Genomic DNA, 16,208 nt, shown 5'->3' with positions numbered 1-16,208 from the left:
CCGTGGTAAAAGTAAAAGTGAAATTCATTTCCTCAACGTCGCATTCGTCGCCGTAATCAGCGTTCCATCGAGTGGGGCACACACACACACACACAAACTCTGCTGATAAACTAGCCGCATCGGGGAGAGTCTGCTTACCTATGAAAATCTTTCTCCGAGTGCATCGGCCACAGCAGCATAACGGAGACGGGCTTTTCGTGCGCGGAAAGGCGCCTTTCCTTGCACTCGTCGGCCACTTCCGCCAGCTCATAGTTGTTTCCCTGCAATGATATATCAAAACAGACGGTCAGGTTGGAGAGAAAGAAAGAGTACGGGTAAAGATGAGAATAATCTATAATTTTTATATTATTATTTTTGTAAAATGCTAAATGAAAACACTATTTGAGCAATGCTCTTACCCATTAGACAGAGTTATCGAATTCAATCAAAAAATTAGTAGCGTAGGTTCTTATTTTTCGAAGATTAGAAATTTGTTGCAATCCATTTCAGATATTGACCACAGGAGCTATTTTGTCAGAGAAAAAGCTCCGCCAGAACTCATGTAGGACCTTTAGTAAAACCGTATGAAATAGAGCAACAAAGTTGCACCATAAATGAAACCACTTACCGTTAGCCCTAGCCGTTCGACGATGCAGGAAACGATCTCCTCCGCCGTGGTCTGCTTCGATGCCTCCACACTGAGCGCCTCATAGTGCAGGGACAGTGCACCGACGTAGACCTGTATGGGACAGAGAGCAAAAAAAAGATCGACACGTTAGAAAAGCGATTGTAGCTGGGATAAAAGTGGCGTTGAGCTGGCAAGAGGAGTGCATCACAAAAAGTGAAAGACGAGTCAAAGCACAGTCCGATGTTGGCGCGCAAGTAATGCATGACACTTTGGCTAAAAAAGGAAGAAAATTCCTATTCGCTGAACAAGCGATATCTTTTTGGGAAGAACATGGAGAATGGAAACAAAAAGTTGACTCAAAATGGGGTAAAAATCATCATCAAGTGATTAGCAGTCGGTGAGTTTTTTTTACACGTATAGATAACGATTCTAAATTCTTCCAAGAATCGTTGAGACACTCAGTGTTGTGAGCACAGGATGTACGTGGTTTCGCAAAACACCCTTTAACCAAAACAGCAAGCCCTTTCTCTAGCGTGGATTCGGATGGATGTTGAGGCCACGATAAATTATGAGACCCGCGCAAGACCAGTTCCACCGGGTTCCTGATTCGCCCCGGACCCGTACAGCGACGTGTTTTTTTTTTCTTTTTTGCGTCACTTTGCCAATCAATAAAAACCATTCACAACCGCAACGGACGCAACTTCCGTTCGCGATCTGCGACACTCGGTGTAGAAACGACCAAAGGGCCTCTTTCTTAAGCATTCCCGTCTCCATCATTCGTCCACCCGTTGCCACTGTGACCGTGTAATCGTTCGCTAGAGCATTGCACGTACGGCGAACTAATTATCGGCGTGTGACACATCGCAGGCACACCGGTAGCGAAACTGCATTTGTGCAACAGCGCAAACCGGGGACATTCAGCGGCAAGAGACAGAGAGGGAAAAAAAAAACAAAAATGCTAACGATTTTGCTAACCCACGGTGCAACCCTGCTTCGGAAGGGACACACACCACACTTGGAGGAAGTGAGATGAAGAGAAAGAGAAAAAAAATAGTGAAATAAACAACAACCGACCTAACGCGTTACGCAGCAGCTCACTTGGTTGTGATAGGCACGCAACGCTTGGGACACGTTTGGCAAGACCGGAAGTGGTAAACGAAAGTGAGATTTCCCGCCTGACTGTCGACCGGTGCGTGTGTGTGTGTGTGTGTGTATATGAGGGTTTTTCTTTGCAGGCTCGTTCAGATTACCGCACCACACGCTGGTTTCTTTAACTGTGCTGAGTGTTTCTTATCGAGCACGATTTAAGCAGGCAGTTTCGTCGCATACTGTTTCTTAAATACGAGTACGAGATTTGCTTACACATTTTACAACTGCATTAACTACACACAGCAAAAAATGAAGCACATTCACAAAATGAAAACAAAAGAAGAATCATCCCAAGGAAAGCAAAACATCTTCGAAACGGCAGACAATAATTCACAGCAATAATGTTAACCTCCTGACCCCTTGCGAGAGCTCAAAGCAAATGATGTCACTCGCAAGCAAATTGTGCAAAATATCAGTAAACTAGTTCAATGAAGCATAGCAAAAACAAGCGTCTGCACATGATACAGATCGAATGCCATATGACAGAACGACGGGGCAACTGCAATCCAGCAGCACTAATGCTTAGGGCTTATGGAAAGCATTCTCCCCAGTGTGTCATAAAAATTGGAAAAAAAAGAAATCCACACACAAACCGCGAACGGTATGATGTCACGGAGAGCACATCAACACATGCGCCGAGGGAGTATGGATTAATTGCGCCCGTCCATGCTCTGACAAGCCAGCCGCCCTCTGATGAGTCATGACTGCGAAGAAACACACCAACGAAAGCGAAGAAAACGCAACTCGCACCCCACCCGACCCGGAGATGGAAAAGAGTAAAATAAATTCAATTTATTATTAATAAAAAAAAAATCACTCGCGTAGGCGCCAAATCGCGCACAAGAAGACCTGGCGAAGAACTGGCGTCGTCGTGAGCTCGTTCTGGTTTCCTTCTACGTTTGTGCGCAAGGAACGTACGTCCGTGAGAGCTTTGTCAGCTCCACAGGCCTTGGATTCGAACATGCACGAAAGAAAGCCTCCACAGGAGGTGGGTAAGAAAATTGCGCGCACACACACACACGTACGCAAACGCTTCCTACACGGAAAACGCTGAACAGCCACATGGAGGCGGCACAGCTGTGAGAGTTCACCATCGCACACCGCATTTCTAGACAAAACTCCATTTTTTTTCTTCTGCTGTCTGCCACAACCCTACGCAGGCTTGCAAAGGAACTCTCCTGGCACCACCCGCCGTGCTTCGTGACCTTGGGGCTCCGTGTCCGTGTGTGGGGGAGGGGGTGTTGTAAGCGTCATACAGCCTTCCCCTGCCTTGAGCCTGCCGCCGGGGTTTGGGCCGTTAATTAATTCACCGAGAAGCCCCCACAAGAAATCGCGCGTCTTCGACCGCGATGTGAAATCGAAACCGAAATCATTGCCGAAACCAATTCGTCCGTTCACGAACAGCATATCCAAGCGGGTGGATATCTTTTTTTTGTTTCGTGTATACTTGTCGGCTGTTTGGGGAAACGGGCAGAAAGCAAAAACACACAAATAAAAAAGATATGGTAAGAAAATCCTGCGTGAAACCGGATCAGCGCCAAAATCCTCACTGGGTGTGAGAATTTTGTGAGCCGGTTTACGCCCAGCGTGAGAATCTTCTCACTTGCTCACTATGGGCAGATCGTTAGCGTCTCACTGACGGGATGAATAAGGTTTTTTTTTTTCGAAAGCAGCCCATATCTCACGAGCCGTTTATCACCAATGTTATCACGAGCTTCAGAAGCAGTTTTTTTGGGGAAATTGGAAGTCGTTTTGTGACTCCTCCTGTATAATGGGAGCAGGATTTTTTATGTAGTTTATCTAACAATTAAAATAGACTAAAACATTTTACGAAAGCCACGATGATGAGTGCAAATTGTGAGCTTAAATTCCTCCACAAAGATCAACGTGGTAATTAAAGCATTAGCAACGAACTTTTCCGGGCTTAAGACTGGCGCCTACATCGGGCACATAAATGCGCGCCTTAGCTCGGTTCTAGACGTTTTGCATTTTTATTGTAATTAGTTTAGCAGAGCTCCCTAACACCCATAACACATAATCGTTCATCAGGTGCGGCTTAGCTCTTTTCCCTCGCTTGGCGCCATTCTTAATGTTTTAATGTTTTCTGCGCGATCTGGAAGATGAGACAAAAGCAATCTCACTCAACCACCAGCGCCACAAGCCAACTAATGCACGCCTAAACAGTTCGGTTTCGGTGTGAAAAGCGAAGCCGTGTCTGTGGTTTGTCCTCACGGGATGGTTTATTTTTTTTCGTCTTTACGTTGTTACGTTTAGCTCCGAATCACATTCATATCGACGGTTTGGTTCCATCCCAAGCGCGCGTCCTTTTGTGAGAGAAGAATTTTAAAACCCCATCTAAAAGGCAGCGCCTCGCCTTCGCGCGGTGGTGGAGTCGCACGCGTCGCAGTGAAAAATAAAATGCAAATTTATGCGCACATATATTTGCTTGATATAGTGCTCGAAAACTAGCACCGTCGCGCCAAAAGCAAGAAGGAAACGGCGATCGGCGGTCCCACTCACAAACGTTGCTTTAGAAGATCGCGCATCGTTCCCTTTGAGGGATTCGGCGGCTGCTTGTCGGTTGAGAATTCAATTCTATCTACGATTGAAGCGACTCAGAAGCTGGTGCTAATTCATGCTTGTTGATATGACAAGAGCTGGAACACTGCTTTCGTTCAGCTATTGTGTTTCTCACGATCCAATAATCCCTGTAACCGTCAAATTCCAACCGATTTTGTAAGCGGATTTCGGCGGTTCTTCTTATCAATGTGGAATGTTGGAAATAAATTTCACACAATAGCTTTTCATAATCGATTTTCAATGACACCTGAAATAATTCACTATCACAGTTAAACTAATTGCAGAACAGATTCAATACATGAATGTGGACGAAAAGATATTGCGATGCAAGTTCTTAGTTAAAATTACTACATGATCCCAAACGCATCATTTATACAAAGGCATTCCAAAGGCTTTATTCCACCCAGTTTTGAATTAAATCCCTAAATTCTTTGGTTTGAAATCGGTGCACCCGTGAAGATTGTTTTTTTAGGGAAAAAAAGGATACAAAAAATCCCAAAATTCCTTGGCGAAGGATTAAGCATTCTCCCCCGGCAGGACACCGACCGGATGGAGATGTAGCCAAGGGAGAAGGATATTTTCCAACCGCAACGAAAGACACGATTGGATTTAATTGTCCAACACACGCGTTGGCCATCTGACAAATTTAAATATTTCCTCGCTCATATGCACGCAACCCCCCACCGCACATCCCACAATCCCGAAGCGAAGAAGGCGCGCCGACGGAGGAATGATTTTAATTTTATGCCAACCCTCCCATCCATCCCTTTCCCCTCCCCGGTGGAATCCACGCGGCGGGTGTGGATGGGCATTTTTCAATTTCAAATCGCGCTTCGGCGCTCGCGGGGTGGGCGAATTTTAGAATTTCAATTCTTTTCGAAAAAAAAACCCTTAACCGCTTCCTTCAAGAACTGAAAGGATCGTGCGCACCCCCCTAAAGCCACCCACTCTCCCTCTGCCACCTGTTCTGGCTCGCTAGATGATTGAGTGACACCGGCGGCAGCAGGTGTTTCCCGACCGAAGCCATGCCATGGCAAACCGCCAACATGGAAAGCATGAGATGTGATGGTGCGGATGTTGCTACCAGACGAAAGTGACACATCTGTGTTTCGTGGTGTCGAACCACGTACCGGGTGGCACATGATCTTCGCAAACACCCTTTTGGTGACACGATAGCCACCAGCCGCGGCATTCGAAAGGGATACATGGCGGCGAATTTCAGACCCGAATGGCTGATGATCATCATGGGCTAAAAATAGACCGGAACGTGAGACATCAAGCGGGTTATTAGAATCAGCACTGTAAGGAAGGAGTTTTTTTTTTCTTTTTGGAGCTGAGATCGTTCGTTTGTGGTTGATTGTTTTATTTGACAGAATTAGATTATTGTTTTACTGACCAAATAGCACACGTTATGACTTTATTGGCAAACAATCGTTCTTTAGCACCCCGTCTGGTACAATTGAAGCTGTCTTGAGCGATTTTAAAGACACACTAAGCAGACAATGCTAAAATTGGTTATGAAACAGAAAAATGAAGCATCAAAAAGGTACATTTTAATACACCACTGCTAATTGTGCACCTTTAACGCTTCCGCTGAACGCATTGCGTGTGAACATGGATGGGTTTTTTTGTAAACGCTCCATTGAAGCCGCACGCATGGGTTCCATTAATTAGCGAAAGAAAGTCACCCCTCGTCCAGCGACACTCCCCGAAGGGAGTTGTGTTGTTAGCTTTCCTATCCCTTTTGTCGCAACCCGACCGCGCCTGCCTCTCATGATGTTTCTTTCGTTTGCGTGTCCGTTCATTGCCATTCCCCATCTGCTTTATGACCGCCGTGTCGTGTGCCGGGACACTTGCCAAAGGGTGGATATGCGAGGATAAAGGGGTGGGCTGATTCCAGCACCCTCCCTCTCCACCAGTGCATTCCACTCCACAAGGGGGAAGGTCCGCAACAAGCGATCGCTTTCGCTAACCGGTTCCAATGATCAATCATTATTGGCGCAAACTGTCGATACAGTTTGATCCGAGAGTCGGAAGCACACACACACATACACACACATGCTGGTCCAGCGGATGCAGCCGAGCTGTGCATAACGAAGGAGGTGGTCTGCTAGATCTAGATGCATTTGTGTGGGTGTGTGTGTTTTTTTTTTGTTATTTCTTCTACGGACTGCGTGCGTACACCGCCATGTTATCGTAACGCTCTCTTAATTGAACAACTTCAAACGCATTGGGGGCTGCACTCGACTGTAGGTTTGCCTATTGGGTACGGGGGGGTACAAGGAACAGATAAAACCACCCTCTGAGCAGCACGATCTGGACCGTCTTGTGAGGTTTGTAGAGCCGAGACCAAGAGACTATGGAGATTTCTGGATCGAGTCAAATGAAAGTAGTTTTTTTTTGTGTTTGTAAATGCAACCTTCAACATCCGTCGTGTATCCATTTCATTTGCTAAATTCCTAATCGACGCAGAAGAAATAACTGCAGTGATAAACTAAACAAGCTCACGGTCTGGCAGCGATCCGGACCATTCGTGAGGGTGCGAACTTGATGTAAAACTGTTTTTTTTAATGGCGCCTCAATGGCATCTCAGTGGAAAATGTGATCTCAAAACATACAGTCTCTCAAACGTCCCTTTTAAATCTTAAAGCATCTTACCCAGTCTCACTTCCGAGAAAGCGAAAACTCAAAGAAACAAACAATAAAGAAAAGGAATGTGAAACCATCGGCAAGCGCAAACCGTCAGCACATTCGGAACCGATTAAGACATTTTTAAAGCACGACCATTAAATCTACCAAACAAACCCAAGCATACGGTTTCAAAATGCTTGACGAATTGAGAATTAAAATTATTTGTCCCCCTCATCTGCACTCAGTCAAACATGCAGAGATCGTCACCGAACGATGGAGTGTGTGTTTGTATGGCTCGCGAGCTATTTGAAAATGTTTTAGTCATACCATTTTAACCAACACGATCCCTTCCCTAAACTCAATCGCTTCCCAGGCGTTCGGAGCGGAAATGATTAATCAGCGGCGTGCACGATGTTGAAGCGTTATTACCCCGGGAGGGTGGTACAGATCCCTTTTTGCTCAATCCCCCACCCAAAGCGATCACCGCACTTTAATCATTATCTTCACCGACATCATCAGCAGTCCCTCTACCCGCCTATCAACTGCCATCGCAATGGTTTCGTCGACCATCCATTGCATCGATTGCGTGCATCATGATTCATAGACTCGCGAACTCGGGAATTCACCTAAAACAAACAGCTGCGTTTCGGAATGGTTCAATTTATGCTTCAATAAAGATGGCCACTACAGTCACGCCACAGGGTGACAGTTTTACCTTCAGCATAATCGTCGTGTCCAGGGTGACGAAATCGTCGTAGTAAAGCCGTGACCTTCTCAAAAAGCGCTTGTTTTCGCGTTTATTCCTCTTTTCCGAGGATAATGTGGTGGATGGGAACATTTTTCCGGCACTGGCGCACGGTTCTGAACCGGCGTCATCGATGAAAGTTGTGTTTGAGTGCATTTTGGTGTGTTTTTGGTGCTGCAACTTAACGTTCTAATGCCAGTTGTGCTTAATGACACAACACGTCGGGCTGATTGTGATGCTGATGCTGGTTAAGCCCGTCGAAATACTCGTGGGCCAGCAGGACAATTTCACTCAAACCCCACTGGTAACGTTCTGATACACATTTACACCGTGTATTCGTCACTCTCTCATCGTCTTGCCCGAGCAATGCTCGGGCAGTTCGTTAACTACTTTATTTTGGCTTTTTTGCCTCGGCCGCTGTCGTGTATTAACTTTTGCGTGATGTAAGCTTTCCGCGAATATGGATTTCGAGTATCTATTGCATAGATAATTCGCAATATTGTTGTAAATTATTCACAGCTCAAGAAGCATTCCTGTCACTGCTGCCCTAAAACGTGTTTCAACTTCATTCAAGATCACAGTTGTAGTTAAAACTTTGATTTTTTCATTAAAATTTGATTTTCATTAAAAAATGATAAATTTTAAATGAGATAGTGTCAAAGAGCTACTGTTAATTTTACTTGTTAAATATATGGAATTTCACACATCAAAATCAATGCGAAACAAATTATCACACAATCTCATAAAAAAATCAAATAGAGTATCTATCTCTTCTAATAGAGTAAGTATATCTTTTCTTGCTCGAAATCGCAACTATAACTAAGAATCAACCTAATTTCAAATAGACACGCCTTATTGGGAATAGCACTGTGATTGAATTGCTTTATACATTTTCTTCTCTCACAGCTCGCACATAATAAACAACGTTTCACAACCGGTTTCGTTGTACCAAACCAAACCAACACCTTTCTAGGAGCACTCCAGAATATATAAAAAAAATCACAACACAGCTATGGCAAGCATTAACTTTTCCCACCATTCAGTGACCCACCCGAGAGGGCACCCCCGCGCACGCTCCTTTTTTCATTCGATCGTCGTGTTCCGGTGGATCGATCTTGCGCGCCCGTTTCCGGCCAACGCGACCGGAAATGCAAATTATGCGACCACGAACCGGACGGTGAATATATGCTGCTCCGCTTCGAAGACACTCTCACACACCGCACTTAGGCTGATGGGGTTGAGGGGCTTTTGATTTTTTACAAACCCAGCTCACTGCACTGCTGAACTGGAGCCCCTCTCTAAATCGCCCATTTCCTATGCAACGCCACGCCATTAGATGCTTTCGATTCCCGGCAAATGGGAAATGCACAGGCAAGAAGGTAAGAAAAAAACACCACAAACACATTGCACAAATTACCCACGCCAGTATTCGCACTAGAAACCAAGAGAAGGAGTGAATTTGTCGCAAAAAGGGGAACCCTCACATTACACACTTCGCGTTTTCGATAAATTTCTTCAACTAATTGCACGGAATTCGATCCAGCAACTGGTACGCTTCGTCACCAGCCGTCATGCAAGCAGCTGGCCAACATTCACTAGGCAAACGCCTTTCCTGATAAGATACGATAACTCTAGCTAGCGATTTTCTTTATCAATGACGAATCACGAACACTTTCAGCTTCAGTCGATAATCGATCTCGTGGCTTCAGCCAATACGGAAATGTGTACGGAAATATTCAAACAAACAAAAAACCGACGTTCTGCGAAAGCCAGAACCACTCAGCAGCACCAATCGAACGTGACTGCTGCAACGCACACACGCTTTCGAACATTCGAGCGATTCTCTCCGTCCGAGCTGCTGGCAGCAAAACCACGCCTGGAGGAAAACCACGCGCTCCCGAGGATCATCTGGAGCAGCTGGTGATCCTCTTCGTGCCAACCAAAAACCGAATCGATAGCCAAATCGATGTTCAATCACGAATGTTCACACGCGCAGAGAGCCGAAGAAGATCGAACACGGCGCGGTGGAAAAACGAACACGATGTTTTCGTGCGTGAATCTATGAGAGCTTTGCTAGTGGAAAAGTGCATCATCGCGTGGGGAAGGTTATTGCGCGTGACACTGCCGTTTTCGTGCAAAAAAAGGGTGAACACACGAAGAATACTTCTGCCCTCCAGTTAAGGGTGTGCTTTTGTGAGATCGCACGATGAAAAACACGGCTCTAGACACGGTATCGAACAGAGGGGTGAGTTTCGAAGCGAATCGATAATCACACACCTTCCATCGATAAGTAGGCCTCCCACTTTTTGCACGCCCAACGGCACTGACACGCGACGACGCTGACGAGTGGTTTGTGGTACTGGCAAGTCTTCGAAACACCCTCACGGTGGCACATTGGAGGGATCGGATCCCGTGTCACCGTGTACCAACACACGAACAAACACACCCTCAACGCTGGCTGAGTGCAATATCGAGACCTCTTCGAGGGAAGAGACACGAATTTTCCGATCACTTATCATTCAATCGCGCACACACACGCGCGCGCCTTGAGAGTGATAAGGCGTGAAAATGGTCGAACTCACACACTGGAATTGGATGTTGCTCGACGTATGGAAGGATGTCCTGTAGGTACGTGGTATCACCTATGCGATCGGGATCAAACTAACCATCCCATACCTGTGGGTTATAGTTAAAGTTTTGTTACGCCGAAAGACGGTTCACTTTGCGAGAAAGAGAACGCGATCGAGCCAGAGAGAGAGAGTGGGGAGACAACCAACAATTGTCAGCCTTATTGCGGCGATTGATTGCAACACACCAGCTGGGAGCCCTTCGATGCTGATCTTGATCTACGAACACTCGTGTCGTAAAGCGTGTGCTAGAGATCAAGCAAAACGGCACACTTGCCGATGCAGTGCGGCTTAACTCCGCTGCATAGTGGAGCGAATTCTCGGGAAAGCGAACATGAGTCACGTTTACGGTCTGGTCGCAAGAGTGCAAGCAAACCAACCGAACAATGCGTTCTACTGTTTTACCTTAGAATGCGAGTGTTTTATTCAACTGAGCAATGGGACTACCGTGCACAGGAGAGCTTATTTGAAGGTATATGTGTTTTTTTTTGCTTCTTCATACCTACTAGAGACCCTATTTGAAGGTCCATGGGATTCATTTGCTTCTTCATCCCTGCTAAAGAGCCTATATGAAGATCTATGGGATTCATTTTTCCCTTCATCGCTACCAGAGACCCTCTATTTGAAGGTCTGTGGGATTCATTTTCCCCTTCATTCGTGGATGAGCGAAACCTTGTCGAACCCCATACATTCCATGGGTCATAGAGTGCGAACATGATAAGGCGTGGATGTGATATCTGTTTGCACAACATAAATATCGCCAGTCAGTACTAATGCTTTATCTCTTGTTTGATTTTCCAAACGACCATAATCCATCCAGTCCCCCATCTCCCCCATCCAGCCACCACAACTGACAGTGGGACAACGTGACGTAAAATATACTCAAAAGACACAAAATTCGATCAAAAAACGAGGATTTTGATAGCGAGCAAAGTAGCTGATCTGTGCCATTAATGGTATGTCCCATTGATGCCTCAACGGTTCTCTGTCTTCAGAGGATACGCGAATGAATTACGCATACTTCCCATGATCTATTTTCTCTTCCAATGGATTGAGGAAACGAGGGAAAATATAAATCAATGCACAGATGACATGCACCTCCCTGGAGAAGCTATCGGAATGCAGCCACCTTGATGTGTGTTACCGGCATGCATCAAACGTCATTCAGCGGATCTGGTGAAAAGTTTGAGCACACGCCATGCATGCCATGCAAAGGACCGCTGCTGGAATCGTGATATGAAAAACATTCCCTCCTGGTGGCGGCTTCTGATGTGGGAGAGAGTGCTGTCATGTTGACGCCTTCTGTCCGGACCTTTCACTCAGAAGTTCCGGTGCCACATCCGCCGTGTTACCTCAAGCGGCACCAATCAGGTTGATAGGCGAACAGCTGTTCGAAATAAATGTATACACATTGCACATTTTAAACTCGCATATCCATTCAAGCAGTTGCGCCATTTGTGGGAAATAAACGAGCACATTCTCTACCTTTGAGCTATTCCATGCATACGCTTGGGCCCAAATAATGAGCCTTTCAAAATGTACGTTCTAGCTATTGCACACAAAAATAGAAAGAAAAGATTTCATTCTCTTCCCACCGGAAAATGAGCTTCCCGAAAGGGCAAGAGCACACAATTCTCCCTTCGGACAAACGCAGCAAAGAAACAGACGTACATTAACCGCAAATTTCGTCCTTTTACGACACTTACGTACGATTAGGGCATGACGAAACAGGCCACTATCACCCCAGCGGAGTTTCTTCAATAAAAAAACGCAAGAAAAAAACAAATAAAACCAACGTTTTCCCCATTCGAGCGTCCTTTAGGGCAGGCGGTTGGAAAGGTCGCGACTGGCCGCGAAACTGGCCAAAAATCACCACACACACATACCACCAACATCTTATCACAGCCCAGCCGCGATTTCAGGCAAGTGAACTAAAAGGAAACGTGTGCGGATCGGTTCTCTCCCTCCTATCGGGAGTGAAAAAGGTTCCAGTAGGGGGTGCGTTTGTGTCCTCACGGCCAAAGCCAATAAGTGAGTGCCTTTTTCAAGGCCAATCGCGACGGCACACCAACGGTGGGGTTATTCGCGCCACAAGCCCGCGAAGCTTGGCTGCTAAATGTGGCTATGAGTGTGTGTGTGCGCCGGGCGCAAAACAGCATTTAGTGTCCTTTGCTTTTTCTTTTTCTCCTTCCCCATCCATTCTTTGCTTCCATTTTACTTTATTTTATTTCATTTTTTACGATCTTGACCTTTGAGCAAAGTGCGGCCTGCTGTGAAGGTGGCGGAATTGCGAGAGCCCCTTCTCTTCCTCCTTACCCTACTAGCCATTTCCCACCCGCTCGCAGGGGCTTACTGTTCGCGTGATTGACGAACTCCGCGTGGCGCGTTTGCTCGATGGTGAGGAAAGAAAAGAAGAGGGGGAATGGGGAGGTGGAGGGGGGGTGAGACTTGACTGACTGACCGAGTGTTAAACCGTCGCCAACATGGGCGCTTGGGGACTTTGTGCGCTGAAGGACTTCTCATGGCTGACGTTGCAACTCACTTGGGAATCTTTTGCCGGGAGCGCCATTGGAACCGCGCGTCGTGAAGATCTCGTGCCGATAAGGGTGAAGCCCGCGAGCCCTACTAGTACAAAGGAGGTGGGCGGTGGGTGGCATTTAGCAGTGCATTGATTTAGAATTAATTGGACGGCTTTTGACTGAGTGATCGAGAGAAGCAAACAAGCATAAGGAAAAAAACACACACACACATCGCAGGCCGCTGGGGAAGAAGGGCCCACAAACAAAGGGCCCAGCTCCTTGTGTTTCGCAATATAATGTGAAGGGATTTTGTCATGTTGTGCTTGCGCAAGCTTAGCACATTAGAGCACCACTGATCGGGTTTGTCATAATTTGTGTTCACACAACACTTGCCCGAAAGCTAAAACTGAATCAGTTCCCGAATGGGCGGAAGTGAAACACCGGAATAGGGCATCGCAGCAGCGCGATTGGGAGTTTATTTTTAGGAGCATAAACATGATTATCTCATCCGCCAACATTCCCGGCATGTCTCGGGGTCTGGAACGCGCGCGCGCGCACGAGAGAGAGAGCGAGTCAAGGTTACTATGGGAATAAAATCCGTTACAATTCTGACTCACGCGTTGACCGTGAAAAGGGGGTGTTTTTGGGTGGTGCCACCCTTCCAGCACAGAGTACAATAGGATTCTGTGAATTTCCATGGACGGATGACGTCGGGGGAGAGAGCTTATAAATAAACTCACCCTTCCTAATAAACGCCACCCTTTTTTCGTCGGTTGCGCACCTTTTAGGCGTCAATTGGTCGAGAGAGCGCACCATCCGGCAGCCGTTCCTGCTAGATCTCGTGTGCTAGGATTAACCGAGAAGCCGAAAGGGGGTTGTTGAGCCATTTTTGCCTCACCATGAGCGAGATGAACCGGCCAGCTTGAAGGGGGCTTGGGTTTGTTATTATGGATAATTGATTTACGAAAGTGCGCGCGTATACGCGAGCGTGAACGGAATCAGTGGAATTTCGCCACAGGGAAGAGGACAACATACCACACACCTCGCTGCCGTTGGTGCTTCTGGCGGGCAATTGGGCGATACTATTATTGTGTGCAGTTGCCACATCACCTCAACCCAACTCAAACCCTTTCTTAACCCTTTTGATGCCCTCGAGAGCCGGGTGGCCATTATGGGGTTGGCTTGTTTATTCTTGTTGCTCTCCAGCCCATTTCCCTCCGATCCTGTGGCGCTCATCACCCAGCAGGGGATGTGATGCGTGGCTCCCATGGGGCGGGAAACCGACGGATGTCCATTCGCAAATTAGGCGAGATTGGAAGGAACAACACAAACAAACCGGAGGGTTGTAAGGGAGAAAAGGGGTGGGTGGAGAGATTTTCCCGCCCGTTGGTAAGAAAAACATCATGCTTCTAATGATGCTGGCGTCTGCTTGAAATGCGAGCGTGCTGTCGTGAAAGCAGAAGGTAGCGAGATAGGGCGTATTTGATGCTTTTTGCGGCAAATGTGGCGGTTTAAATTGTTTCCATCGGGTGCCTATCTGGCTCGTGGGAACTAATGAACGGTGTTAGATGCTGAAAATGAGGATCATGTGGAGAAATGTCGAAAAACCGGGACGGATGAGGAGTCAGATGGATGTTTATAAGGACCATCCGAAAAAGGACTGAGGAGTAAACTCGAACGAAAACAGCAATGTTTAGCGTATAAAACCGTAGACCAAGAGTGTTTTGCGTATGTGAAAATACAAAAATGAGAAGATGATTTTTCCAATTGAAATATTCTTATAAATAGAATAAAAACGGCATGTTATAGATTTAGTAGAATGTTTTAATTAAGTAGATTAGCAGATTTTTTCCAAAATGCTATGAAAATTATTGGTTCCATTTCAGTAAATAAAAATTTAGGAACTGTTATTTTATGACCCCATAATTGGATGTAGAGCAAAATAGAACAAAAGCTGTGTGAAAATAGACTAGTGGTGAAGCCTACTAATATGTAACACGCTTGAAAATGTTTGCGGTGCTGACTGGGTGCGAAAGAAACCCGAACCAGCTATCAATCATTTACCGATTTTTTTTTATAGAACCCAGCACTACATTTTCATTTCGGTGATCAACGCCTCTATCCATTCGAACGGCTCAAAAGAATGTAACACGTTTGATCTCATAACATGGCTTAACGAATAAAGCTTGAAAATCTTCCAGGACATCTTTTTGTCCTAGAATTAAATCAGTATGGGGAAGAATTCATGTGTCAGCGGCATTTGTGAGTACTGGAGCTATATAAACGGTTTATATAGCTCCAACATTACACAAAAAAAATGAAAAAATTGGCACACCATCCTTCCGATGGCATTTGTTAAACTGATCGATGATGTGTATTTACGCACCTGCAGAATGTAGCGGGAACAGTCCGCGATTGTGTCCTGCGACATGACCGGTGGTGTCGCCGTAACCGTGTCCGGTGGCGATCCTTGTGCTACTGCTGATGAGGGTGATAGTACCGACGGTACTGGTGATGGTACTGGCGGATCGCAGCAACAACGGTGACCGGTGTTGCCGATCGAGGCGGTTCAATCTCATCAAACGACGGATCGACGGCGCTGCGAAGGGACGGACGCCGGCGGGAACTACCACCGTTGGCCTCCGTTCCGTGGGTGGTGTAGTGGTAGTTGTGTGCTGCCGTACCACCGTATGTGCGCTGCTAGTGCTGGCTGTCCAACTGCAACTGCCACTACAGTGGGCGCCGCTCATTCTGCTCCGGACTCTGCTCCTTCCATGCAGCAGCCTCCGGCTTGAACACTCGCCCGTGCGCACACATACAGCCAACGCCCACGATGCCACTCGTATACGAAGCACACATACAAATACACACACACACACGCACGCACGTGTACGCCGTGAATAACACGTAGTTTGTTTCCTTTTTATGGCTTTCTCTTACACAATGACGAGAACGCTCGCTCTTTCTACAGGAGAGCTAGAACACCGCTAGAACATCGAATACATCACAACAATACCGGGCTGGAATTTTCCATTTCCACAAACGTGAAAACGAGCCGCTCACGTACACGAGATTCGCTATTTCCCTCTTCTTGCCCCAAACACTCGACCATGTATATTCAACCCGCCCACAATCACTGACAGCTCACGGTTTTGCTCACTCACTCACCGCTCAAACTCACCGCTGATCGTGCAGTGAGTTGCACCGATCTCACACACTGCTCGCTCCCGGTGTTGTGCTTTTTTTTGCCTATTTTCCTTCACTTTTTCCACGCACACTCGTTATGCTGCCTGCTGGTTCTGCTGGCACACATCACACCGGATTAGCTGCGAACGATTCGGTGCACTTTC

The 16,208-nt window shown here is 46.5% G+C and overlaps 1 protein-coding gene across 1 annotated transcript in view; it reads right to left on the bottom strand.

The window, feature by feature from the left end:
• LOC128723013 (unconventional myosin-IXa-like) overlaps positions 1 to 7,868 on the bottom strand; it is a 31,658-nt gene extending 23,790 nt beyond the window's left edge. Inside the window, exons 1-3 of the mRNA XM_053816718.1 lie at positions 7,683 to 7,868; positions 608 to 718; positions 139 to 260 (exon numbers count right to left, since the gene is read on the bottom strand). Coding sequence (XP_053672693.1) covers positions 139 to 260; positions 608 to 718; positions 7,683 to 7,868 — 419 coding nt within the window. The remainder of the gene's footprint in view (positions 1 to 138; positions 261 to 607; positions 719 to 7,682) is intronic.
• Positions 7,869 to 16,208: the final 8,340 nt, after the last annotated feature.

The sequence above is a fragment of the Anopheles nili genome, chromosome 2, assembly GCF_943737925.1.
Source record: "Anopheles nili chromosome 2, idAnoNiliSN_F5_01, whole genome shotgun sequence".
NCBI lineage: Eukaryota > Metazoa > Arthropoda > Insecta > Diptera > Culicidae > Anopheles > Anopheles nili.
This window is presented reverse-complemented; position numbering and strand designations above follow the sequence as displayed.